Genomic DNA, 27,853 nt, shown 5'->3' with positions numbered 1-27,853 from the left:
TGAGGTCGGCGGCTCCGGTGGCTGCGCAGCGTCGGGGAGCGCGGGCTGCGGTGAGTCGGGACGGCCGAGCGGGAGAGCGGCTCCGGCAGGCGGCCGAGCGCGGGAGGAGCGGCTCAGAGTGCGCCCGAGGAGTCTTCGCAGCGCTTCTCCTCGCCTCGCCCCGCGCCGAGCCCGCTGGGGCCGGCGTGCGCCGGTCACTGAGAAGGCCCAGGCCGCCGCGCGCGGTGCGGTGAGTGGGGGCGGCGGGCTGATGGGGGCGGCACGCGTTCCCTTCGTGCCCGGGCTGCGGGCCGGGCCTGGGCTGCGCGGGCGGCGGCGCGGCCCGGCGGCCGGAAGTGCGGCGCTTTGTGCGGCCGACCCAGGGCGGCGCCAAGGTCGGGCTCGCGGCCCGGGGTCGAGGACGCCTGGCGGGGCTGCGCCGCGCTTTGTCCCCGGCCGGCGGGCGCGGGGCCGAGGGGGCGGGGCGCGGGGCAGGTGCGGTAGGGCGGCGGGACCGAGGCCCCCCGCGCCGCGCCCGGGATGCGGTCCGGGGCCGATGCCCCCTGCGCCGGCGTGCTCGGCCTCGTAGAGGTCGCCGGGAGCGGGAGAATCGGGACAGTGCAGACCCGGAGCGGCGGGACGGCTTTTCTCTGAAGACGCCGGGTTTAATCTTCTCGCCTGTAACTTAGCTACAAAGTGAAATTCCAGTTGCTTGGCGCAGACCTAGCATCCATGAACGTGGTTAATCAGCTTTTAAGGCTTTCTTCCGAAAGGACGTTTCGGGTAGAGTCGTGGTTAACTTAAGAAACTGGGCATTTCTCTTTCGTAGTGTGTGGGAATGTTCATCTCCTGCAATGTGGGAATTAACGTCGAATCACTGAAGCCACGCATACACATGTTCTGGAGTGCACCAGCGAGCAGCAATGCTTTTAAAAACGAAAGCTTTATATATTGTTTGTATTCCTGAAACTCTTTTAAGTCATCCTTTTTGTAATTCGAGATTTGCTTTCAGAAATGAAAGACTTTAGATTAAATAAATCATGCTTTGTTTTGGTAGTTAAGAGAACACAGTTTTAAGCCTTAGTGTAGTAGATGGAAAAGTATTAATGTGTTTTTGCCTTGACAGCCAAGACTTAAGCGAACTGAATTAGTTTTCCTATTTTGAAGCCACTGTGCTGGAAGTTGTGGAGATTTTGCTTAAAGAACCGTGTTTTGGGTAGAGAATTTTGCATGCTTCCCTTGCAACATTTTGATATGCAAAGAAAGCCTTAAGATGAGTCAAAATTAGTTGTGTCTGTTACCAAATGTAAGTTAAGATCTGATAGAAGGGCACTATGGACTTTCAAAGTTGCCGACTTCCTCTGAATTTTCCGTATATTTGCTGCGCAGAAGTCAGTAAAAAAATACCTTAACAGGTACCCTTTCTTCATCTGCCCTTGAGAAGAGTGGATTAGAGTTTGTGCATGAGGCAAATTCCTAGAACCCAGGACAGAGGAGGAAGCAGCATGTGCTAGTCTGTCAGGCCCTCTTTTCCACTCCTATCCCGTTTACATTTTTAAGGTTAGATTAACCATTGTAATGACAAAATTCGGTAAATTCTCATTAGCGGGAGAATAAGAACATAGTAACATAGAAGTTTACAATTCAAATTGGAAAATAAAATCTGAAGTATATTTTAAAAATATTTTCAATAGGTTCTGTTTAAAAGATTTTTTTTTTTTTTTTGGTCAGTCCTGGGCTTGAGCTCAGGGCCTGAGCACTATCCTTGGACTTTCTCAAGGCTAGAAAGCTCTACCACTTGTGCCTCAGCACCATTTCCGGCTTTTTTCTATGTATGTGGTACCGAGGAATTGAACCTGGGTCTTTGTGCATGCTAGGCAAGCACTCTACCGCTAGGCCAAACTCCCGGCCCTAAAAGAAATTTTTATCTTCTTATTTTATGTAGTTTAGTTTCCTGGTCCGGATGAAAGCAATTTTAAAACATAGTACGCTGGTATAATAGAGTTAAACTTTTCTCAAGTCTCTTTGTCACTCTGTACTTTGCACATGCATGACATTTTGCCAGTAGAGTGCAAACTTTGTAAAAATTTGGGGAGTGAAGAGCTTTCTGTTTTGTGCTTCCACTTTATACGGTCCTGAGGATTGCTATAGCTGAGGTTTCATATTCTGGAGATTAGGGTTGTTCATATGGAATGCTAAAATATCAGGCTTATATTTTAAAATTTAAAATTCTGTAATTACTATTTTAGGGGAGGCTTTGTTTAGATCATGGCATAATAAAACTATAGATAGTATAGGTGTACTTATGAGTAGTGTTAGATTTAAGTTGAGGAATTTTTTGCCTTTTGGTACTGGGATTTGAATTCGGGCCTTATTGTTAGTCAGGCACTCTGCCACTTGGGCCATAACACCCCCCCCCCTCGTCTGTTTTACCTCAGTTATTTTTCAGGTAAAAGGTCTAGTCTTTGCCTGGGACTACGGTCAGCTTCTCCTACTGCTTGTCACATATTTCGGATCATAGGAGGGATCCATTATCCCCAGCTAATTGAGATGAGGGTCTTGCTAATTGTATCCGGGCTGGTCTAGAACCTCAATCCTCCTGATCTCTGCCTCTTCAGCAGAGAGGATTGTACTGTACCACAGTGGCCATGCCATATAAAAGCTGAGATTTGTCTTTAGATACAGATGTCAGCAATCTGTAAAAATTCTCACAGTTAAAGCATTTCAAACAATCTTAAAGAGTGGTCCCTCTGGTACCATCATCTCTGGACTTGTGTCCTTAGTGCATACTAGATCTGATTAGAAAATTGGTGATAGCAAATGACCAATTGGATTGGTGATGGTGAGAGTTTTCTTTATCATTATGCACATTTAGAAAGTACAACACTACTATGTACTGTCCTGTTCCTTACATACTTATGTATGCAAAGTTTACTAGCACGTTGTGGGGTTTTTTTGTTGCTTTTTTTTTTTTAATCTAAATCAGAATCCAAAGGTTATTCACCTGTTGACCTTAGGTCTAAATTTGTTTTAATCTAGAATCCCACAAATCCTATCCCCAGGCACACCTTTTTGAGCTCATCAACTTTTTTTTTTTTGGGTGGGCTAATGGGTCTTGATTTGATCTAGGCCTGGACACTGTCCCCTGAGCTCTTCAGCTCAAGGCTACCATACTATCCCTTGAGCCAAGCCCCACTTCCGGTTTTCTCGAGTTAATTGGAAATAGTCTCTGGTCCTTTTTGTGCCTGGGCTGGCTTTGAACCTTGATCCTCGGATCTCAGCCTTCTGAGTAGCTAGGATTACAAGCGTGAGCCACAGCGCCCAGCTGAGCTCATCAACTTCACAAGGAAACTGGAGCATTTGTCCTAGTTAGTATCCTGCCTTTTGAGTTTGCCAAGCAGTATATTCCTTGCTTTTGTCTGTAAACTGAAAGTTACAATTTTAGCTGCATTTGGCTTTTTCAGTTGCTACTGAACATTTGATATTTCTGTTACATAAGGGTACGTGTAAGTTTTTTAAACTCCTGGTGAGTCAGTAGATTCAGGTTTAATAAACAGGTGTGCTTTGATAATTCTGAATTAGAAATAAATGCACCAGATTAATATTGACTTATGGGGAAAAAAGCCCCATGTTTTATTGGATAGCTCTTTGGTTATTCATGCACATTTAAAAGGTATTTAGGGGAAAATCATCGTTTGAATAAGTAATTTAGATGCTTTAACAAATGTGTCAAGAATAGTACATGCCTTTTTTAAAAAAATCAAATTGGAGAGAGATAATTTCAGGGAAGTTATCATTTTGGAGGTGGGGATTGAATCTACTAGGTCCTCATACATGCTAGACAAGTGTTCCACCCTTGAGCTCATCCCCAGCCCAACTTCTAATTTTTAATCTATTGAAACTTTTAATCAGTTCAGGAAATGTGAATATGTTTTCAGTAATGTAGTTTCTATCTAATTTGAAATTCAGCGTTTTGGAATTCAAATATGGTTCTTAAAACCATTTTGTGGCAGATGTAGATGTTGTATTATTAGTAATCTAGCTATTATAGGGTCATGGAATGAGGGGTTCAGTGCTTCCTTGGGTTTGCAGTTTTGGGTTATGAAAAGTGCAGGAATATTCATGTATCAACCTAAGTGTTAACTACTTGAGCTTCCTGTTTTTCAGCTAGGGACTTAAGGCTTTGCTGGTGGCTGGCCTCACCAAACCTTTCTATCTACTTCCACATTGTTGAGATTACAGGCATTAGCCCTAGCAGTATGGTAGTATGCACAATTCTTGGTTTGATCACGTTTCTATTTTTTCTTGGGTTCATACCAAAGAGTACAAGTTTGAGATTCTGTAACAATTTAGCTGCTGGGCTCTTAATGAGCTTTGTTGCCTGCTATATGAAAACTCATGTTCAACTCACATGTAAAGATATCTGTGAGGTTATAAGTTATAATCATCTGTCTTGATTATAGCCTGAACTCGAAATAAACTGTTCTTAAAATGCATTTTGCATTATCTCATTTCTGTGAAAGTTAAGCTGCCTTCCTCCTTAATTTTCTCCTGATCATTCCTCTTACTGAATTTCTGCTCTTTACTCAGCATGGAGAACTTTATGGGCTTCTCAATTTTGACGCTCAGCCTCTGAACATTATGTGACCTTTAACACTGTCTCAAGTCACTATTATTCATGTTTTTCCTTTTAAAAAAAAGTTCATTATAAGCCATTATAAGAGTGATCCAGAAAAGCAGTGATAAATCCATGGGATTGATTTAAATTGGATCAAAAATGTATATCTGTCTTTAAACAACACAGGTATAAGATTTCATTTTTGCAAAAGAGCCTGTTGGATAGTGATTTTTCTGGGTTGTAAACTCAGAAAACTTTTCTCTGTTTTCTTTGTAGAATTTGGATGGTACTTTGCTTATTATCTTGAATTCAATTAAAATCCTGGTGCAGAATAGAAAAACTAGACTTTGGAAAGTTTACTTTTTCAGAGATGGTAATTGAACCAGAGTTGTAGTCTTAAGGGCTTCTACACTTTCTCTGTTGTTCCTTCAGAATTCAGTCACACTCATTTGATCCTGCTCTGGCCACATTTTTCAGATGTTCATTAGTCACTTATGGCAAATGGCTTCCATATTGGACATCCCAGATGTCCAATATTGGACATCATTGGATGGCTCTGACTTAACCATTTGACTGTAATTGAAGATTGTGTAGCTTTGGTTTAAGTTTGGATGCCAGTAGCTCATTCCTGCAGTCAGTCCTAGCTACTCAGGAGGCTGAGATGTAAGGATCACAGTTCAAAACCAGTCTGGGCAGGGGCCGGGAGTTTGGCCTAGTGGTTAAAGTGCTTGCCTAGCATGCACGAAGACCTGGGTTTGATTCCTTGGTACCACATATATAGAAAAAAGCTGGAAATGGTGCTGAGGCTCAAGTGGTAGAGCTCTAGCCTTGAGAAAGTCCAAGGACAGTGCTCAGGCCCTGAGCTCAAGCCCAGGACTGGCCAAAAAAACCCCAAAACAGTCTGGGCAGAAAATATTATCTCCGATTAAGCACCAGTAAAGCCAGAAGTGAAGTTGTGGCACAAATAATAGTGCTCACCAGGAGCTTTTGCTCAGGGATAGTGCCAAGGCCCTGAAGGACGGGCACACAAGCACCCACAAAGTAATCATTGAGATACTTGATATCTTCATTACTGATGTTGCTCAGGATGGTCTTATTATGTAGTCCAGATGGGTCTTGAGCTCTTGATTCTCTTGTCTATGCCTTCCAAGAGACCAGTTTACAGACCAGGGTTCATTACACAGGCAAAGGATATACTCTGTGTACTAGTCTTCTTAGCTGTTGATTTTCTAAGTCAGTCAAATGAGCTTAAACGTTGACATGATTTATTTTGTATTTTGTCTTTTAATGAAGTTTGGTATATTCATTGCTCTGAGGTGTATGTGGCTTTTAGGTAGGCATGTCTGTTGAACAACAGATGTTTTTGGTGTTGCAGATGGTGCAGAAAACATAAGCAAGTATGCATACTCTGCTTGTCCAAGCTGTATTCTGTTGAGGATATGGAGGAGGCAGGAACTTTGTAAACCAATATGTTTATGTACTTTTGTTTTTAATTTTAAAACTATACCCATTTTAAAGAACAGTTTGAGGTTTGCAGCAAAATCCAACAGAATAAAATGAGCAGAACCCCACTGGTTTTATTTTAAATTAAAGATCACCTTCTTTCAATGACCTAAATCAGTGAGTGCTTTAATGGATGAGGAATAACAAAAACTTTAGAAGGGCAGGAGTAGTAAAATTAGGAGCTGGCTGAGAATCTTCTGGGGTGGGGTAGAATCCAGAGCTCTATAAATTCTGATACTTAGCAGAGGAAGATTGGATTTTTTTTTAACCTCCTTTGAGAGTTTTTTTTTTAACTTTTTTTATTAGTGTGTATTAATTGTGCAAAGAGGTTTCCTTGTGGTATTTCCCATATCCCATATACATACATTACATTCACTCTATCATTCTTATGCCATCAAACACCTCCCTCTTTTTTAGAGGGTTTCTTTGCGCTGTTTTCATGCATATGTACTTTGATATCCTATTCACCTTGTCAGCCTCTCCTTTCTTTCGTTTTTCCTCCTGTTGGTTCTGTCGAACAGAAACAGTCCTATCAAGTCAATGTCATCATTATTGTTGTTGTTGTTATCATATCATAGAGAAAATATGATGGTTTGCATATGATAGAATATGGAGTATTATTTATAGAGTGACTGAGCTATAGCTAATTTTGTCTTCTTTTTTTTTTTTAGGAAAAGTATATTTAACAGAAGTTGTTTAAGAAATACAGAACAGTTCAAAAGGAACACTAAATTCACCTCATCCAGAGGTAATCACTATTCATATTTTATGTGTCTCCATTAAGATGTAGTTTTATTTTCCTGGAGTTGCATGTGTCCATAAGTAGATGTAAACTTGGGATTGTTCTACTTAAAGCAGCATTATATCCTACTTTTTTCACTGAACATTATGCCTTCTTAGTCTTTTTACACATCATTTTGTTTCCCTCCAGTTGTGAAAATTGAACCCAGGGCCTTGAGCATGCTGGTCAAGGGCTCTGTCTCTAAGCTAGCACCTTTTAAACTACTTTAGAAATCTTTTTACTTTGGAAATCAACTGCGTAATACAGTTACATGATAATGTACAAGCTGTTGTTTGGTTTTAACTACATTTCTTTTTGCTCAAGGCTGGTATTGTACAACTTGAACCATAAGTAGTTGATTTTTATTGCAGATATGAGTGTCACAGACTTTTCTTCTACCAGGTAGTACCCTCAGATTTCAGCCCCCTGATTGGCTAGGGTTAAAGACATACCACTAGTGGTATGTCTTATTTAACTATTTTAACTGTGCCTTATTTTAACTGTTTATTGCAAAGACATGTATGCTGTTTTTAGGACTTTGCCATGTTAATAATTAGGGATGTAAGGGCATTTTTTTTTTTTTTTTTGCCTTAGTTTCTGATAGGGTTGTAAAGAAAAAGACTGTAAAATCTGGATGTATACTCATTAGGACAATTGGTATTTTCTGTTCTTTGCTGATTGGGAATCATAGGAAATAGATTGCTCTATTATAGCCTAGAGACAGATATTTACTACCTGCCTTTTTGGTACTAATGTTGTAGAAATACCTGAGAACAAAAGTACTTGACTAAGTCACTCATTTTTCCCCTTTTAGTTCTTGAAACATGAATCCTGTTTATAGCCCTGGATCTTCTGGGGTTCCCTATGCAAATGCCAAAGGAATTGGTTATCCAGGTAAGCAAGTAGTGATTTTTTTTTATTGTTTAACATATATTTCCATACTATTTAATACACTTTGAGTGGATGAACCCAGCTCGGAGTGGCTTAAGGAAGAAGACAGAAGTGAAATTGGTAGAGTGCTTGCCTAGCATGCACAAAGATTCGGGTTCGATTCCTTGGTACCACATACTTAGAAAAAGCCAGAAGTGGTGCTGGAGCTTAAGTGGTAGAGTAATTTAGCCTTGAGAAAAAAAATCCAAGGACAGTCCTCTGGCCCTGAGCTTAAGCCCAAGACTGGCAAGAAAAAAAAAAATCATGACACAAGTATGATTTTGATCAAAACTTAATGTGGTACTCCAGCAGTTGGGACCAGAACTTAGTTTCTGTACCTGTTAGCCTAGCTTACTTCTTCAATATTGGCTTAGTGTTGTAAGCCTATGAGATTCAGCTGCGTAAAGCATTCTGCCTTGCAGAAAATTCTGGAATTTCATGTGCTGTATTGACATTAGTTTGGGGTATCACCTGATTCAACACAACTTCTGCCTTCTTAGGCCAAGGAGGGATCCTACTACATTTTTTTCTCAGTGGAGACAGCTATCAGCCTTTAGGGAAGCCATAAATAAAAATATATAGTTTTTGGTCAAAATTAGTAAATGGTTGTTCAAGTTGGTAAGTTTATTTACAAGAAGTAGTTAATATGTAATATTACAAGTTCATTATCAGTTTTGATAATAATGATGAATAACAGAAAACCATAGTGCTACAAAACCCTAAGAAAATGGATTACAGCATTTTGCAAATGGGGTAACAACTTGCTGGATGGAAGAGAACTTTGGGGGCCTGAAATGAAAGAAAAATATCAGCTTTCTTGGTCATTGAGATATCTGTCCTGAAGGCATTTGCTGTTTGAGTTTAGTAATACACAGTCACAGAACAGTTAGGTTAGGATCTTGAGGAACAAGGGAGTAAGGGAGTGGTCCCTCTTGTCAGGTAATCTGAGTGCTGGAGTATTTCTGCAAAGAGATGGGCTAACTAGTGTACTTACTGGCCTTCAAAGAAAGCTTGCATCTGTATTGGTTCTGAGAAGGGAAGTTTTCTTAAGCTTTTCTAGCCATTCAGGACATTGTGGGCTCTAGTTAGTGTAACTTGTACTTCCTAGGAGTTCAGAAGTTGAAAAACTTAACAAAAAGTCACCAGACTATCTCATGGAGCAACTGGCATCAGCTGGTATAGAATTGCTATGGAGGATTCTCAACCTCCTGCCTGCTTACATGCAAAATGTTTAGAAAACATTGGGAAATAGTCACTTGTCATGACACATAGAATGTAACCAGGCAAGTTTAGGATAGTTGGAACAGATTTGTGTGTGTGTGTGTGTAAAGCAACTGGAATCTAAAGATGGATATGCAAGACAAAACATTGCTAAGAGTGAACCAGAATTCAATAGAACGAGAAATAGGTGACTAATTAGATTAAAGAGGTAGAAGATCATTCTAGAAAGACCAAGTAGGGGACTGAGGCAGCCTTGTGTCTCAGCCTCCTCTTTCAGTGGTGTGTTACATGCTAGTGCTGTTTTTATTTGAGGAGTATAAGGGGGTGTGTGCTTCCGAACTTCGTAGTGCTTCATGCTCATCTACTACTGTGTGAGTGCTGTTTGCTTGTATGTTTAGGTACTCTGAGGTCTTTTGCTAACACTTTTTCCTGTTTAAAAAAAAGGCAAGAGTTTTCAAGAATTGGTGGAAAACAGTTAAGTGATGAAACTAGCTGCTTTTAAATAAAGTGCAAACACTTTAAATGGAATAGTAGAAGAGGATTCTGAGTGCATCTGGAGTTAAAGTAGCTAAACCCTTTGGTATTAGCATTGCATAGTACATTTATTATAAACATTCTCTCACAGTCACCAGTCAGTTGTGTTGATCTGGGCCTCTACCTCAAGAGTACATTCTGAGGCTACCCAGTTTGACATGATCTAATAAAACTGGAATTGTGTGATGGGCTGGATTGGCCCCATGGGGTGTCATTTGCTGCCTCCTTCTCAAAGAGATTTTGGAGCAAACCATTTCTATAGGATCTTTCTTAAATAGTCTCAGTGCAGGAATCCGTAATCCCTCAGGTCATTTACATTGGGACCTCTAAAGCTCTGTCAGGGTCAATGTACAAACACTGATAATCTACATGAGTGAGCTTGGTGTATTTGAGTACTTGCTTACTTGTTCTGACTAATTAGAAGGCAGGGGAAAGGAAGAATCTAGAAGGGAAACCCAGAATAACAGGTTCTCATTTGAAGTTTCAAGGCCAAAGAAAGCAACTTGGAAGCAGTGGATTCATGAAGGAGATAAGAGCTGGTCACTTGTCGGGATTACTGTGAGCCACAGGAGCAGTGACCCCTGTTTCTTCAGAAACCATAAGGGTTGTTTGTGGAAGCTTGTGGAAGTGGGGTAGCTGACCAGAGCATCCAGGGGTGGCGTGATTGGAGAAAATAGCTTAATTTAGAACTTTCAAATTTACCAAGGGATTGAGGGTAGTGGAACACTCACTAAACATTGAGAGACCCTGAGTTCTGTACTTAGAACCACAAACAACAAAAATAAGACTCACAGCTGGGCCTCTACTCAGGAGGCTGAGATCTGAGGATTACTGTTCAGAGCCAGCCTGGGCACCAAGTTTGTGAAACTTTACCTCCAGTTAACCACCAGAATACCAGAAGTGGCACCGTGGCTCAGGTGGTAGAACACTAGCTTGAGCTGAAGAGCTCAGAAACAGTGCTCAGGCGTGAATTTAAGCCCCATGATTAAAAAAGAAGGAAAAGAAAAGAGGAAAGAAAAAAAATAGACTTGCCTATAAAACTTTCCTTTTGGAAGTCACTCCAGAGCCCTCCCTCCTGCCTATAATCGTTTTTAAAGAGGGCATGAGCGGGGAGGGTAATGGGTACCAAGACATGTGAAAGGGTATCAATGTATGTGAATTAATGCACCTTCTATCTGGCAAATATCATGTAACCCTTTTATTAATTACAATAAAAAATACTAAAAATAAAGAGGGCATGATACTGCCTTAAGTATGGTGGTCTTATGTCTTTAGAAACCCCTTTTTCTTGACCTTAGCAGGTCTGAAGCCTGCAGTCTTTGTTCACCTTTTTGCACAGGTAAGGTGATAGAGAACTTCTCACATCTAACTGTGATAGTCGTGATTAGTGAGCCTGGTTTACGTCATTGGTCCTAAATATAAAGAAGGGTCTCTAATGTCCAGGGGTTAGACTGGAGGGGAGCAGAGGGTCCCCTGGGCTCTGAATCAGAGAATGGGGCAGGTGTCAGGCTCCCTCTGCTGGGGGACACTCAGAGTGCAATACAATATTATAATAATCTTATATTTCTTTTTGTACAAAATTTGGGAATTATTAATGGCTATGATTTGGTTTCAATAAGGGTTCCTCATATATTAATAAAGATTATCTTCATTATGTGTGTATCTTCAGTAAGAACATGGAAATTTATGACACCTGGGTTCAGTCACCATGAATTTGGAAAGTTGGATATTAGAACTTCAAAGTATGAGGAGGCTTGACAATGATGGTGCCTGAGAGCAATAGCCTCCTCCCCCTGAAATTTCTACTTTTGCGGCTGGAGGCACAGCTCAAGTGGTAGAGCACTTGCCTGCCCAGTATGCATGAGGAGGCTCTAGGTTAAATCCCTAACAACATACCCAAACTAACTTTTCAGTAAAGATATGTAATATGGCTATATCTTTGGAGTTAATGCAACTCACTGGTATAAGTGTTTTAAGCAATATATTGGATTCAAGATAGATTTGAATCCTGGTTCTTCCATATTTAGCACAGGAAAGCCATACTATTAGAATTCCCATTCCTTCTTTTAAGTAGCAAGTGATATGATTAGAGTGTGTAATGATTCTGTTCAAGTGTTGGGGTTTTCTAACTACAGCTTCAGTCCCATTTGTCTCCTCTTCATTCTCTCCCCTTCCCCTCATTTTTCCTCCATGTATCCTTTCTTTGCAGTATCATTATGACTTTTGCTGGTTGGAAATAACCTCAGAGCATCATATATGCTAAATATACACTCTGTCAGTTAGCTTAGCTACACCTTACTCCTCGATGGAGCTTTTACTGGGAGGGAAGACAGGGTCTTACTATGTAGCCCAGGCTTCCTTACTTTCTTGATCCTCCTGAGTGCTGGGATTTTAGGTATGTGCCATAGTGCCTAGTACTCTTCTGACGGTAGACTTTTTTTAACTCACTTTCTGATTGGCATAGTTGTAGAAAGATGTAAGCATTTATTCATAGGTTTAAAAACCATGATTATAGATGCCACTCTTCAAAATTTTGAGTAAAAGAAGACAAACAGGGATAAACTATTGGGTACACTTACTGCTGTAGGGGGTTCTGTGTGGAATTTTAGAGATGATGATTGTAGACTTGTAGGAGCTTTAGTTGTAAGATCACTTCACTTTTGATGACATCATGTACTTTATGTATTTTTTTGTTTTTCAGCTGGTTTCCCCATGGGCTATGCAGCAGCAGCTCCTGCGTATTCTCCTAACATGTACCCTGGAGCAAATCCTACCTTCCAAACGGGTATGTGCTGGGGAGAATGCTATAGGTAAACTTTGAGAGATGGGTGCATGGAATTAGGATTTAGCCTTGTTAATAAGTAACATAAAATCTTAACTTCTATTTCATATCAGTGTGTAGATATTGTATTTCAGATCCTCCCATCACCCAGTCTTCATTTTAATCAATGAGTTGTTACAAGTAACTATCAAACATCTCTTTTAACAACAGAGGTGACTACTAAAAACTGAACATTGTTTTGAACATGATTTTTCTACTACACTTTTAGCACTGTGGATTCATATACATATATATATATGTAATTAAAGAAATATACAGAGAGAACATTTTAGATTTGAAAAATCACTGTTAAAATTGAAAGTGAAGAAAGCTGAGTGCTGGCAGCTCACATCTGTAATCCAGACATCTCAGGAGGCTCAGACCTTTCATACATGAATACAGCATGATGTATAAAACATAATGTATAAAGCATTATGATTCAGAGATGGCCAAGGGAGAAAAGTCTTCAAGACTGTTTTCATTTAACCAGTGAAATCCTGGACTGGAGGTTTGGCTCAAGTGGTGGAGTGTCAGCCATGAACAAAAACTGAATGAGAGCTTAAGTCTCTTGAGTTCAAGCCTTGGAAATAGCAAAGAAATTTAAAAAAACAAAACAAAACTGGAAGTGGAATTGTTTTGGGTCAGTCTTACAGAGTTGTTGATTTAGTGGGATTTTCTCTTGTGAGGAAACACCCTCTAATGTTGGCTCTTTTCAGCTTTTATTTGCCCAAGGGACTTTGTGAATCCTTGCAACAGTGGGGGGCCCATGCTTTGACTTGAGGACCTAGCTTGTTCTTCATGTGTGGCACCTTGCAAGACTGCTGTGTTCTTCAGTGAACACTAGTCTCGAATGAGAGAGCAACAGTGTTCTCTAAACTCCTGTTTTCTGACTCAGATTTCTGCCTCTGAATATTCTATCCTTTTGTTTTCCTATCCCCAATATGATTAGCTTTCTCCAGCCTTTAGCAAAACTTTCTGCTCCCAGTCTTGCCTTGGGAGAAGTGGTTCAGGCTCCTGCTCACCTAAATCAGGGCAGTGTGTGTCCAGGTTTCAACTTTATACTCCCTAACCTTTTGCCACTGTGAAACTGTGCTTTGTTTTTTTTTTTCTTCTTAAGGCTGGTGCTCTACCACTTGAACCACAGTTCTACTGCTTCCTGTTTTGGTGGTTAATAGGAAAGAAGAGTGTCCCAAACTTTCCTGTCCATTCTGACCTTGAGCTGTGATTCTCAGGTCTGTGCCTCCTGAGAGGCTCGGATCATAGGCATGAGCCACTGCAATAGGTTTTCTGTTGTGGTATTATTGCTTTGCTTTTCCCTTCTCCCCCACATACTTTCTTTCCTAATTGGGCTAGACTACCCCTCTTTGCATCCTTTGAAGTTATGGGACATCTCTTTACTGAGGTCAGCAGTTGTAAGCTGTTACTCACAGGGCCACCTGTCTACTTTAGTGCAACATTTCACACTTTTTAAAAGTAGCTCTGCTGAAATATTACATGCATAATAAACTGTTCTTGGATTTTTGGGTTTTTTTTTGGTGGTATTAGGGTTTGAACTCAGGACTTCACCCTTGTTAGGCAAGCCTTTTCAACTTGTCATATTTCCAGCCTTGCCCTGTATCTTTTAAAGTGTACTTTAAAGATGTACTGTATGTATGTACACTATATGTACTGTAAAGTCTTCTAACCATCATAATTGAGAAAATACCTGTTTCTTCTATTTTGTATCTTTCATTTTCATTTTTGTACTGTTTTCTTTCATTCAGCATAATCATTTTGACATTGTTCATTCCTTTTCATTGTTAGGTTACTATTCTAATATATGCAAAATATTTGCTTTTAACATCTGTTTGCTGATGAACATTTGCATTATTTGCAGTTTTATGATATTATGAATAAAATTCATGTACAGTTCTGCGTGACTTATATTCTCATTTGTCTTTAAGGGGTTGAATGGATCTCATGATGGATGTTTATTTAACTTTGTAAGAACTGCCAAGTTGTCTTCTAAACTAGGTATAACGTATTACTTTCCCCTCATCAATGTATGAGAGTTCCAGCACTTCTGTTTCCTCAGCAGTGCTTATGTGGTCAGTCTTTCATTTACCTGTTCTAGTGGATGGACAATGATGTACCTTGAACTTGTAATTTGAATAGAATATCAATGAATACAACATTCTGTGCATCATCTTTTATGTCCTTATTTGCTATTTTTATGTCATTGGCAAAGAATTTGAATATTTTTTTTCTGTGTCAGTTACTGAAGTGGCTAAATTATTTTTCCCTCCCTCCCTCCCTCCCTCCCTCCCTCCCTCCCTCCCTCTCTCCCTCCCCTCCTTCCTTCCCTCCTTCCCTCCCTCCCTCCCTCCCCCTTCCCCCCTCTCTCATTCATTCATTTATTTTTGCCAGTCCTGGGCTTGAACTCAGGGCCCAGGCACTGTCATTGGACACTTTTTTTTTTTTGCTCAAGGCTAGCATGCTTTGCCACTTGGGTCATAGTACCGCTTCTGGCTTTTTCTGAGTATGTGCTGCTGTGGAATCCAACCCAGGGCTTCATGCATGCTAGATGAGCACTCTACTACTAGGCTATGCTCTCAGCTCAAGTTATTTTTTTCTTAAGGCATAATTTTGTTGACAGGGCCTCTATGTTGTCCTGGCTGGATTCTGAATGATCCTTTTGCCTCCTTGCTAGCTGGATGACAGGTTCGTCATACTTCTTAGGTCTTTATTCTGTGTAATTTTTTTATTCCCTTTAGTGGTGTTTTTTAAAGAATACAGTTTTAAGATTTTGGTTAGGTTCATTTTATCATTTTGATATTTTGGTATTCTAGCTGAGAAATCTTCCTAACCTTAAATCATACTGATTGTCTCCTTTTTGTCTTTTGGAAGTTTTATAGGTTTAGCTTGTATGTTTAGACCTGTGGTCCATTTTGGGTTAGTTATTAAATTGAAGTGTGTGTGTGTGTGTGTGTGTGTGTGTGTGTGTGTGTGTGTGTGTTTGTGTTTGTATGTGTTTTTAAAATGCCATACATTTGTGCTGCAGAGTACCATAAAACTATTTTTTTCTGTTTTTGTTTGTTTGTTTTGTTTTTCTTGTATCAGTACTGGGGCTTGAACTAAAGACTTCAAACTTTTGCTTAGCCTTTTCTTTCAAGACTGGTTTTCCACATTTAGCTCCCCCCCACCCCCTCCTGTTAGTTGGAGATAAAGACTCTGGTTTTGAATCCTAATCCTCAGATTCTCAGCCTCCTAAGTAGGTAGGATTACAGTCTGAGACACCTGTGCCTGGGAAAGCAAGTTATTTTTCAAGAATTTAAAATATATATCTAGCTATCTTACACTAATGGTCTTGGAGCAATGGAGTACAAATTACTGTGGAAATACACTAAAAACTTCCAGCTCATTTTACTGTTTAAAAAAAAACCTTAGACCGGGTGTGGTGGCTCACACCTATAACCCTAGCTACTTAGGAAGCTGAGATCTGAAGATCACAGTTCAAGGCCAGCCTGGGCACTAAAATCTGACAGACTCGTATCTCCACTTAACCACTAGAAAATTGGAAGTAACACAGTGGCTCCAGGGGTAGGGTAGTAGCCTTGAGCTGAAGAGCTCAGGGGCAACACCCAAGCTCAAAGTCCCAGAGTACAAGCCCCATGACCAACCAGGGGGAAAAAAAAAAAAGGAAGGAAAGAATAAAAAAAAAAATAAAGTTTATGTTCCTGTTTTTGTCAAAAGTATACAGCCTTGGCTGCAGAGGAGGCTGGTGCCACTGAAAAGATTCTCGTGCAGCCTTTTTCAGCTCTCTCTTTTAGATGGAGATTGATCCTTTCTTGCTCCTCACTACCATTTTTGTGCCAGTACTGACTTTAACGTAGGCTCTTAGCATTTTTGCTTGTGTACTCTGCCTCTTGAGTCAGACTCAAGTCTGATATTTTGCTGTTCAATTGAAGAGATCTAGACTTTTCTGTCTGGGCTGTCTTGGAATCACAATCCTCCAGGTTTTAGTCTCCTGTGTAACTAGAATTAGTAAGTCACAAATGCCTCTCTTTCTTCCCTCCTTTCCAAGACTGCTCACAAATGGATTCTCTAATTCAAAGCTAGGACAACCCGGAAAGAGTTAAAGCTGTCCAGAAGCCATGTCTTATGGAAGAGATACCATCTAGAAGTGCTAGAGTTTTTTTGCTCAAGGCCAGCCCTCTACCACATGAGCCATTGGAGATAAGAGTCTTACAGACTTTCCTGCCCAAGCTGGCTTCAAACCATGATCATCAGATCTCAGTCTCCAGAGCAGCTAGAATTATAGGCATGAGCTGCCAGCACCTGGCTTAAATGTTTATTCTCCCTTTTCAGTGAATCTTTTCTCCTTAACGGATGTAGTAAGCAATAGCCATCACTATAAGAAAATGAAGAGAAGATTTTCTCAATTTCTAGTGCTTGCTTTCTTTTTCTTCATTTTTTTCTTCTTAGTCTTCTTATGTATTTGTCTTGAGATAAGGGCTTGCTATGTACTGAACTCTAATACTTTTGCTCTTCTTTACTAGTACTAGAATTACAGCTCTGTATCATGTCCAGATTCCTATTGCTTCCTTCATCTCCCCTCTAGTTCTCTTACTGCCGATTTGTAGACAGAGCAACTCCCAAGCACTTTCAGTCCTGGTGCTGCTCTTTTCTTAATTCTTCCAAGTGTGATGCTGAGAGGATTAAGAGATCCTTGAGCAGAGATGTGTCTTTCAGCCCGTGGTTCTGATACTTGGCCTGGAAGTGGAGAATGTGTCATTCATTTTGTCCTCTTGAACAATACAGAAGTAGATTGCATACACATATAGCCAAAGAGCTGGCTATTTTTTGTTTTATTTTCTGTCAGTCGTGGGGCTTGAACTCAGGGCCTGGGCACTGTCCATGGGCTTTCTCAAGGCTACTCTGCCCCTGGCTCTCTGTTTTTATAACCCAAGTTTTGGGACTAAGGTAGGTAGATGTGGCATAACTTAAGGTTTGTGTCACTCCTGGAGAAGACATTTAGATTAACCATTAGTTTTTAATGAATGAATTCTCCTTCATTGTATTACTAGAAGATTCTAGTCTTTTTTTCTTTCTTTTTTACTTTGTCAGTCCTGGCTTGAACTCAGGGCCTGAGCACTGTCCTTGGGCTTTCTCAGTGCTAGTGTTCTACCACTTGAGCCACAGAACCATTTCCAGCTTTTTTCTATGTATGTGATACTGAGGAATCAATTCCGGGTCTTTGTGCATGCTAGGCAATCACTCTACCACTAGGCCAAACTCCCAGTCCTCTAGTCTTTTTTTCTAAAACATTTTGTTGTAAAGGTGATATATAGAGTGGTTATAATTACATGATTCAGGTAATGAGTGCATTTCCTTTTGAACAGTGTCACCCTCCCTTCCTCATTCTCTTCTGGCTTTTCTCCTAATTCTTATCTTAAGCTCCTCTTCTTGAGTAAGAAGAGCCTGAACAGAGCAAGGACATGCATGTTTAGTCTGTTCTCATCCACTTGTACTTATGACTAGTATTTGCTGTGATAATCTGAAATCTTGAAAGAAGCATCAGTCCTTGGTAGCAAGCTGTAGAAAGAAATATTTAAATATTACACTAATGCATGTTTCACAAAGATGAAAATGGTACTGAACATGATATACTAAGGTATAACAGTTAAACAGGTTATACAGAGTGTCATAGACAATGTTTAATAAGTAAAAATGCCTTATAACATAGCTTTATTTTTCTTTTTGGTGGTACTATGGCCTATTTGCTTATGCCTTGGATGATTTTCTTTAATGTAGTTGCATAAGTTTGAAGCTAAAGAGAAATAGGACAGTCTTTTTTTCCTAACACAATTCCTCAGCATTTTGTGTCAGGCAACATTGGCTTCTGATTGCTGATGTGTCAGTAGTTGGGTTCCCTTCCCTTTAAATATATTACTGCACACACTAACTTGACCTTACTTGAAGTTATTTTTCCCCCCTCCACCCTCCAGTTGGATACATCAAGGCTTAGAAATGTTTAAGATGTCATCTGTAAACTGAAAATTTCACTCAGATCATGTTTGTTACCAACCCTGAATAGGCTTTCTTGTTGCTGTTACTCCTAGATACTTGACCTATTTTAATTTTCTAAGTGTTTTAGGAGAATTTTTTTTGTGATGCTTCCCCACAATATACAATGTACCTTAATCACAGTCATCCCATCATCATCCCTTATTCACTGTCCTCTTTAGGTATCATTGTTTTGTTTTCATAGAGGCAAATGAAGAACATCAGTTATACTCTCATTTACCTTTCATTAGCCCTCTCCTGGCCCTCTGGTAGCCATTTCTGACATTTCTTGTTTTTTTGTTGTTTTTTTTTTTTTTTCCCGTCTTTTTTTTTTTTTTTTTTTTTGCCAGTCCTGGGCTTGCGCTCAGGGCCTGAGCACTGTCCTTGGACTTTCTCAAGGCTAGAGCTCTACCACTTGAGCCTCGGCACCACTTCCGGCTTTTTTCTATGTATGTGGTACCGAGGAATCGAACCCGGGTCTTCATGCATCCTAGGCAAGCACTTTAACCACTAGGCCAAACTCCCGGCCCCCCGTCTGTCTTTTTTTACCCCCTTAGTATATTCTTAAAAAATTGTGCAGAGGGATTTTACTATGGTATTTCACACATTTATTGTATTCAAATAAGAGTAACCTCTATTGCCTTCTCTTTCCTCATATCTCCATTATTCAGTGGCTCAGTATGATTCCTATGTAATCTTAATATATACTCATCTCCTTCATATTCATCTTCCATCACTTTTTCCATCTCTCCTATGTCTTCTGCAGAGTCTCATAGCTGGAATCATATACTCTGTGAATGTGTACATGTGTGCACACACAGGTCTATGCCTTTGAAGATGTTTTGAGTGTAAATAAACAGTATTTGATTTTTCTTTTTGAGCTTGGCTTATCTTGTTTTAGTGAAGCTGGTGTGCAAATGTTTCTGTAGTATCTTCACTTACATCCCTTCAGATATTTCTACATTTAGGTTTTTGAGCTCCAGTTTTCCTTACATTACATTCTCAGAAGTAGTATATACGGTTTTCTTTTATTCTAGTCTTACCATCATTAGTTTATGTTCTTGATATTCTTTCTGACTGGATGAAATTCCAATATTTTAATTGTATTTCTTCTAGGGGTATTGAATCTTTATATATTTGTTGGCCATTTGTAATGCTTTTGAAAATTACTCCTTTTTTTGCCCATTTATTGATTGGATTGTTGATTTGTTGGGAGTTTAGATTTCTGTATTCTAGTATCTAATCCCTTGTAAGATAAATAGCTGGCAAAGATTCTCTTCCAGTTTGTGAGCTGACTCTTCAGTTGTAGTTATTGTTTCCTTTGATGCACAGAAAAGCTGTGTGTGTGTGTGTGTGTGTGTGTGTGTGTGTGTGTGTGTGTGTGTGTACACACGTATGCGCCCGAGTTTTGGGCCTTGAACTCTGGGCCTGGGCACTATCCGTGAGCTCTTCAGCTCAAGGCTACTGCCCTATACCCCTAGGGCTAGAGCCTCACTTCCTGTTTTCTAGTAATTAAAGAGTCTCATTGTCTTTTGTGCCTGGGCTGGCTTTGAACCTTGATCCTCAGATCTCAGCCTCCTGAGTAGCTAGGATTACAGGTATGAGCCATTGTTCCTGGCAGTACAGAAAAGCATTTTGATACTAGGCTGTTTGTCAGTCCTTGCTCTAATTTAGTGGACAATTGGAGTTCTATTCAAGAAAGTATTGCCTATGCTTATATATGTTGTTTTGTAGTTTCAGGCCCCAAATGAAGATCTTTGGTCTAGTTTGAACTAATAATAATTACGGGAGGGGGGCGGGTTGAAGAGGGTATCTGGTTTCCTCAGCACCATTTTCTCAGTACTTCCTTCAGTATGTTTTAGGTTTCTTTAGCTGTAGCTGTGTGGATTTTAGTCTTCTTTCTGTTCCACTGATTTTGTGTCTGTTTCTGTGCTTACATATGTTGTTATTGATACATGTATTTCTAATTACAGTATTGTGATGCTTCCAACATTACTCTTTTGTCCTCCTCAGGTCTGTTTGAGAAGTAACGAATTTCAGGTTTACTGTTTTTTGTTGTTGTTGTTTTTTCCTTCAAGAATGAGCACATTGATTCTGCAGATTGCTTTTTTAGTATGGATGTTTTCATGATATTCTGCTGATCCAGGAACATGGGAGGCAGGAGCTCTTACAAACTTTCTGGTGTTTTCAGTTTATTCAAGTTTTTGTAGTTTTCATTGTAGCAACCTTTCACTTCCCTGGATACTTTTTTTTTAAGTCTGTTACAAATGGAGTTGTTTTTCTTGATTTTCTTCTCAGCCCCAGTAGTTATTAATATATAGAAAAGTGCTAACTTTTTTTTTTTTTTTAATGGGTCATGGGGTTTAAACTAGGCCTGGGCACTGTCCCTGAGCTCTTCATCTCAAGGCTACCCTCCTACCCCTGAGCCTGGGCATTGTCCCTTAGCTCTTTACCTCAAGGCTACCACCCTACCCTTGAGCCAAGCCCCACTTCCTGTTTTCTAGAGGTTAATTGGAGATAGGAGTCTCAGGTACTTTTGTGCCAGGCTGGCTTTGAACCTTGATTCTCAGATCTCAGCCCCCTGAGTAGCTAGGATTACTGGTGTGAGGCACTGAAATAGGTGAAAAGTACTATTTTTATTTTTTATTTTTTTTGCCAGTCCTGGGCTTAAGCTCAGGGCCTGAGCAATGTCCTTGGATTTTTCTCAAGGCTAGAGCTTTACCACTTGAGCCTCAGCACCACTTCCAGCTTTTTCTAAGTACGTGGTACCAAGGAATCGAACCTGGGTCTTTGTGCATGCTAGGCAAGCACTCTACTACTAGGCCAAACACCCAGCCCAAAAAAGTACTAATTTTTATATATTGAATTTTGTATGTTGATCTACCGGATGGTGTGTGTGTGTGTATGTGTTCTTTAGTCTTTTAGGATCATGCAATCGGCACTTATCTTTCCTTTGCCTTATTGTTCTGGTTACAATTTCAGTAGTTATACTGAATAAGCACGGAGGGAGAAGACATCCTTGTCTCATAGCGGACTGTAGAGAAAATTTCAGACTGTAGAGGAAATTTCAGTTTTTCACCATTTAGTGTGATGTTGCTTATAGATTTGTCATTTATAGCCTTTACCATGTTGAAATAACATTCTTTTTATTCCTCATTGCTGTAGAGCTTTCATTGTAAAAAGATATTGACACTGCATGAATTGAGATGATCCACGTGATTCATGTCTTTGGTTCTGTATCGGTGCGGTATTACATTTGATTTATATGTGTTGAGTCATCCTTTTAAAAAGTTATCTTTAAGTAGCTGTATGAAGGATGTTCAATTCACCATGTCAGTTTACAAGTATAATTCATCTTGATGTTACCCCTTCCATCATTCTCCCTCTCTTCTCCCAGTTTTACCCAGCCTTTTTAGTTTATTTGAGTATATTTGCTTCTATTTTCTCTGAGTTTATTGAGGTATTTATACATGTCCTCCTTCATCTCACTATTATTCTTCCCAACATTTGGGATTTTCTTTAATTTACTGTCATCCTCATTTCTTTTTGTATGATTGTTGACTTTTTAAAGTGTGGCATGTGGTATTACCTTTTTTATATTTCTTGTTTCTACATTGAGATTTGGTTAGTTGGAGTCAGTTTGTGTCATGGGGTTCTAGTCACCTGAAATCTTTCTATTGGATTGTTCTTTATGTTCTTGTAGAACTGAATATTAAACTGAGTTAGTGCATTCTTGTCACTGGCTTGGAGTGTAACTTAGCAATAACAAATTCATTGCTTCAGTATCAAACTATATACTTACTTAAAGCAAGACACCATTGATAACATTATGTATAAAACTAAAATTATATATAGTCAGATCATGAGTATTCTTACAGGGTACAGTAGGGGCTAGAAAAATAAAAATTACTTGTGTAAGAGTTAGTATGGAAAGTAGGAAGAAGGAAGGATAAAGGAAGATTAGAAGAGTAATAGAATATGAGGTCTGCAGGTATACAAAATACTAGTAGTAGTAGTTCAGTTGTTGGGAAGAATGATGGTATTGTTACAGGTAGAAAGGTTGAGGAAAGGAAGGCAGAATAAATGGTTTGTGATAGGTACGAGAAAGGAAAAAAGATGTACAAACAGAATGGGAAAAAAATTTGTTTCTTTATTGAAAAGAATGAATGTCTTGCTGGGGTCTGTTCTCACATGGATGTACTCTTCCAATCTCCACCTCTTCTCAGGGTGCTGGCTTGATCACATGCTCCCCAGCTACCATATTTTGTGGTCACTTAATCAGAGCAGCTGGTGGGGGTGTGGCGAGACAGTTCCAGGGGTGTCAGGGATTAGTTGGGGAGTCATGATAGGGTCTCTGAGCAGCCATGTCTCAACCAGATACTTTCCAAACACCCAGGAATTCTACCTTCCCAATATTTCCCATAGACAAGTGAAAATAAGCACCGGTTCAGAGTCTTTGTAAACCATGTGCTCTATCTCCTTATTCTCAATAGTAGATAACTTATGTGCTCAAAAAAAGGATATTCAGTGGTTCATCCATATTAATACTACTTAGCAACCAAAAGAAAGATACCTGGTGAATTTCAAACCATATTGGCTTTTCAAAGAAGCTAAACAGAAAAACACATAAAATGATCCATTTGCATATTGGTAACAAGTAAATCTTATCTTTGGTGAAGAAACATTTTTAAGATTATAAAATTGTTTTATATTTTGGGGATTTGAACTACACAAGGAGTTCCTGGCTAGTCTGGCTACAAAGTGAGGCTCTGTCTCAAAGCAAAAAAATTATACCATTATGCTGTGTTTATAATACACGTGTATTTTATTTTTAATGTAAAAAGATTGAATGACCCCTTCCTTCCAGAATCCTCCCAGAATTCTTGCCCACTTTAAACTTTTTTTTTTTTGGGGGGGGGTGGGTGGGGGGTCATGGGGCTTGAACTTAGCCTGGGCGCTGTCCTTGAGCTCTTCAGCTCATGGCTACAACCCTACACTTGAGCCAAGGCCCACTTTCTGTTTTCTGGAGGTTTGATAATTGGAGATAAGAGTCTTTGGTCCTTTTGTGCCTGGTCTGGCTTTGAACCTTGATCCTCAGATCTCGGCCTCCTGAGTAGCTAGGATGATAGATGCCCCTGGCTAAACTTTTTTCTTATCATAAGAATGCTTGGTATACATTTGGGTGAACTCAGACCTTTGTCTTCTTTGTTCCAGGCTATACTCCTGGCACCCCCTACAAAGTGTCATGTTCTCCTACCAGTGGGGCTGTGCCACCATATTCCTCCTCTCCTAACCCCTACCAGACAGCCGTGTACCCTGTAAGAAGTGCCTACCCCCAGCAGAGCCCGTATGCCCAGGTATGCTTGGGTATGCCCTGCACTAGGGAGGTATGCACTGGGTGTGGTTCCATCAGATCTACATAGCCCTGGGACCCCGTGGCAGTTGTCTCTCTTCTTCCCACAGCAAGGCACTTACTATACGCAGCCACTGTATGCAGCACCCCCTCACGTCATCCACCACACCACAGTGGTGCAGCCCAACGGCATGCCGGCGACGGTGTACCCTGCTCCCATCCCTCCTCCTAGAGGCAATGGGGTCACCATGGGCATGGTTGCTGGGACCACCATGGCCATGTCTGCAGGTGAGTGTTTTTCCTTGGGGCCTTGTTCTTTTTGTTCATGAGAGCTGGAGTGAGTTGGGAGAACCTATGAAAATAACTGTTGGCTCTGGTTTCAGCAGTGTAGCAGGGCTACCTAGGCCTTCCTTTCTCTTCTTTTCAACATTATGGGGTGGGGCAGGTCCTGTGGACCTGAACCAAGTGGCCACCCCCTCAAGGGCATCACTAGGTGTGTTGGTGCTGAACTTGATTGGCCATTTGGGAGTAAGAATGAGGATTGACTAGATCCTTTTATGCTCCATGAAACACAAAAACACTCCACGAGAGGGGCAACACCTTTTATTCTGGGTGGGCTCACTCTTTTTATAAGTCCCTCTAATATGAATAATCGTCAGGATCCGTCTTGCATTATGGGGAAATTTTAATCTAGGAAAGCCAGACTTGTTAAATTTTTTGGCACTTACATGCTTTGCTTTTCCTGATCTCTAGGTAGGGAGTAAGTGGTCATCATAGAAGCTGGGGCTTGCTTCTGTCTAGGAATGAGGTCACCTTTAGCTCTTTGGGTAAATGTGGTTGTCCTTTGACTGTTCCCTTCTCACATAATGTGCATTTTGTTGCCCATGACTGAATTTTAGGGAAAATAAATATATACGGAAATGATTTTAGAGAGAATTGTGTAATGAATGCTACAGTGCTGAGAATCTACTTGTCCCTGTAATTTCCTGACAGAGCAAAGAAGACTGGCATAGACAGAAGCAGTAGCCTCAGGGCCCTGAGGGGCCAGCAGGAAGTGAGTGACACTTGAGTTGAAAGTGGTGCTTATTCTCAGACATGGGGCTGCTGTGTTTCTGAAGTTTGAGCAAAAATGTGCTCTCTTAATGTAGTTTGAAACTTACATCGTATAAAACTGTCACTTCATATTTTCCTTAAAAAACAAAAACAAACCTGTTAACAATTTTTTACTACGTAGTTTAATGTAGTGTTAGGTATATTCACATTGTTGTAAAACAGATCTACAAATTTTCATCCTGCAAAACTCGTTTTTCCTTCCCCTTTAGCTCAGGCACCTGCTAGTTCTGTCTTTGAATTTGATAACTTTTAGTACTTATGAGTGGAATCAGGCATCCTTAACTTTCATTTAGCATAATGTCCTTAAGGTTTGCTGGTCTTACACCTGTGTCAGAATTTCCTTCTTTTTAAGGCTAACAATACTCACTTTTCACTTTGTAGTTTTTTGTCCACAAAAAATACAATTTTCTCAAAAAGGGAGGCACATTAGCACAAATAGCAAATGTGCTGTGGCCAGGTTATATACTTGTGGGGGTTTTTTGTTTTTTGTTTTTTTCTTGCCATTCCTGGGGCTTGAGCTCAGGGCGTTAGCACTGTCCTTGAGCTTTTTGAAGGCTAATGCTTTGAACTGCTGCACTACTTCCAGCTTTTTTTGTGTATGTGGTACTGAGGAATCGAATTCAGGGCTTCATGCATAGAAGGCAAGCACTCTACCACTAGGCCATACTTACAGCCCTACTCTGTATTCTTCTAGTAAAGTTTCAGCTCTTCAGGATATTCTGAGGAGCTGGTCTAACCTTACTTTCCCCATCTGTCTCACCTTCATAAAGAGGCCGGGACTGGACTACCTGATTGTCAAGGAAGTGAGTTGTGCTCAAGTCTCCCATGTAGTATGAGGACCTTCCCTGAATGTGATGTGCTGTTCTTTCTTCCAGGTACTCTGCTGACTGCGCATTCCCCAACTCCTGTTGCTCCTCACCCAGTCACTGTACCCACATACCGGGCCCCAGGAACACCCACCTACAGCTATGTGCCCCCTCAGTGGTGATTACCCTGCAGATAAATGTAAGTGACCATTGCAAGGCTCTGGCAAACGTGTATGGAAATGACAAACCTACCTCTTATTCAAGAGTTAACAAGAAAAAATATTTCTGACCATTGATCTTTAAAGCAATGCAATGTTTTATGTTAGTGTTCTTAAAACAGAGGAGAAAGGGAAATTGCACCCCTTCCTGCCTGCTTCAGGGAATAAGGCTCCAGTTGTGACTGGGTGTCTTTGTAATATGAATGGGAAGAAGTGCAGCTGCCCTTTTGACCCTCATAGATGCCTTCCTTCTAGTGTTTTCAGGGCTGCAATGCCTGGAAGAGCTCCAGTAACAGCTCTGTCCTTCTCCCCCAGGTGTGAGGACGGAGCTGTGCAGTCACATCGAGTTCCACAGCTGGTGCTGCAGGCCTTGTGCCTCCAACCAGGACTTTCTTCTTAATGCTCTCGACACTTAGCTAAACACTATGTCCCAGCCCAGCAGGTCCCAGCGCCGTTAGTCTCCAACTAACTCTGTGGGTTGGTCTTAAAGCAAATCCTGTCTTGTGGACTGCCTGGCAATTTTTTAGCTAACTGTAATGATAAAAAGGGAGTATTAATCTATCTGAATCATATCTAGTTGAATGCATGTTTTAAAAAAATACACAAAACAAAGCTTGCTCAATCTACCTGCAGTGACTGATGCAAAAACATCATATGCAAAACCCAAAGGTATGGAAATGTATTTTACAACTTGTATCACTAATGCACTGTTGTAATGTATGCAGTCTTAAAAGTTATGTGTTAAAGTGAATTTCTTCCTAGAGCATCTGGAATACCTGAGATGACTCTTCAGCCACTTGGGGTTAATGTGGGTTGCCAATTAGGGATGTGAACTTTCAGTTTTTAGTGACCTGTTTTGGGGATTTTTTTGGGCACTAACTGCACCAGAGAGTTGCTGCAGAGATGGAAAGAGAATAGGTTGGCTGTAGTGGTTTGGGGAGCCACTGTGTTGTAGGGGTCCCTTTCCTTCTGCTGAGGCTTGGTGGGGTTAGGAGCAGATACATGCCTAAAATGTCATCACACAAGATGAGAGCTGAGGTAGCCGTTGCAGTCTGGGGCAAGGGATGGTCCGTGTGTCAGCATCACAGTGGTCTCTTACCATCTAAGCATTTATACGTGACTCTTACACAGAACAATGCTTTGTATATTTGTTGGAAAACTGTAGAGCAAATTTTTTTTTTCTGAGAGTGAAAGAGCCACACTTAGAAGAGGGATTATCCTCTCCTTTAGTATAGAAAATCATTCCCTATGTTTATTTCCCCAAGAAAAACATCAAATGAAAACACAAAGACATCACTGTTTTCATTCAACAAGGGCAAAGATTACAGCTTTATGTTATGAAGTATATTAAAAAGGGAACAAAATTGTATTTAAAATTCCTCATGTTTCTTAGAAGCAGAGCCATGGGTGTGTGTGAAAATGTAGCCCGTGTAGCTGGTCTCGGGGTGGTCCACTGGTGAAGACTTGTCCTCTTGACTGGCCACAAAGGACTCCTAAAGCTAGTGTGAGAGAGAGCCTCTTCCATTGCCTTTCACAACCGAGAACATTCAATGCCAAGCACATGTGGACAGCAGAGAGGGCAAAGCAGTGTCAGAAAGCTCTTGGCTGTACAATATCCATTGTGGAAAAGATTTTGTGTTTAAAGTCAGTATGTACATAAGAAATCAAGAAGATTTTGTCTTTGCCTAACTGTGCCCAACTTGCAATGGGACGATGTGTGTGTGTGTGTGTGTGTGTGTGTGTGTGTGTGTGTGTGTGTGTGTGTGTGTTCTTGGTGAGGGCATGAGGATGTGTTCTGCTTCAGGGGCCTGTGAGATAGGAGCGCATCGTTTTCCTACCTTGTCTTGTTTGAAGTGCTGTGGGCTTTGGCTGGGAGGCTGGTCTGTGCTTCCACTTCTGGCAGGTAGGTCAGGGCTGTGGCACTGCAGGGA

The 27,853-nt window shown here is 40.6% G+C and overlaps 1 protein-coding gene across 4 annotated transcripts; it reads left to right on the top strand.

Moving 5' to 3' along the window:
* Fam168b (family with sequence similarity 168 member B) lies at positions 1–27,853 on the top strand. 4 transcript variants are annotated; one of them, XM_090343000.1, is made up of 8 exons: positions 1–229; positions 6,772–6,848; positions 7,696–7,775; positions 12,268–12,351; positions 23,647–23,789; positions 23,896–24,073; positions 25,774–25,903; positions 26,238–27,853. In XM_090343000.1, the coding sequence occupies exons 3-7, from the start codon at positions 7,706–7,708 to the stop codon at positions 25,884–25,886; spliced, it is 588 nt and encodes a 195-aa protein (XP_090199126.1). In that variant the 5' UTR covers positions 1–229; positions 6,772–6,848; positions 7,696–7,705; the 3' UTR covers positions 25,887–25,903; positions 26,238–27,853. The 4 variants fall into 4 exon arrangements, with proteins under 4 accessions (XP_090199126.1, XP_090199121.1, XP_090199125.1 ...); XM_090342995.1 differs by having other exon boundaries at positions 23,875–24,073; XM_090342999.1 differs by having other exon boundaries at positions 2–50; positions 23,875–24,073.

The sequence above is a fragment of the Megascapheus bottae genome, chromosome 12 (assembly GCF_031878675.1).
Source record: "Megascapheus bottae isolate mThoBot1 chromosome 12, mThoBot2.hap1, whole genome shotgun sequence".
NCBI lineage: Eukaryota > Metazoa > Chordata > Mammalia > Rodentia > Geomyidae > Megascapheus > Megascapheus bottae.
The sequence above is the reverse complement of the archived record's forward strand: the minus strand, read 5'-3'. Positions and strand labels throughout refer to the sequence as shown.

Excerpts from the sequence above, each read along its gene's own strand:
- Fam168b (XM_090342995.1), top strand. The coding sequence starts at position 7,706 with ATGAATCCTGTTTATAGCCCTGGATCTTCTGGGGTTCCCTATGCAAAT. Across the intron at positions 23,790-23,874 it reads AGCAGAGCCCGTATGCCCAG|TTGTCTCTCTTCTTCCCACA; the intron begins GTATGCTTGGGT and ends ACCCCGTGGCAG. Across the intron at positions 24,074-25,773 it reads CACCATGGCCATGTCTGCAG|GTACTCTGCTGACTGCGCAT; the intron begins GTGAGTGTTTTT and ends TCTTTCTTCCAG.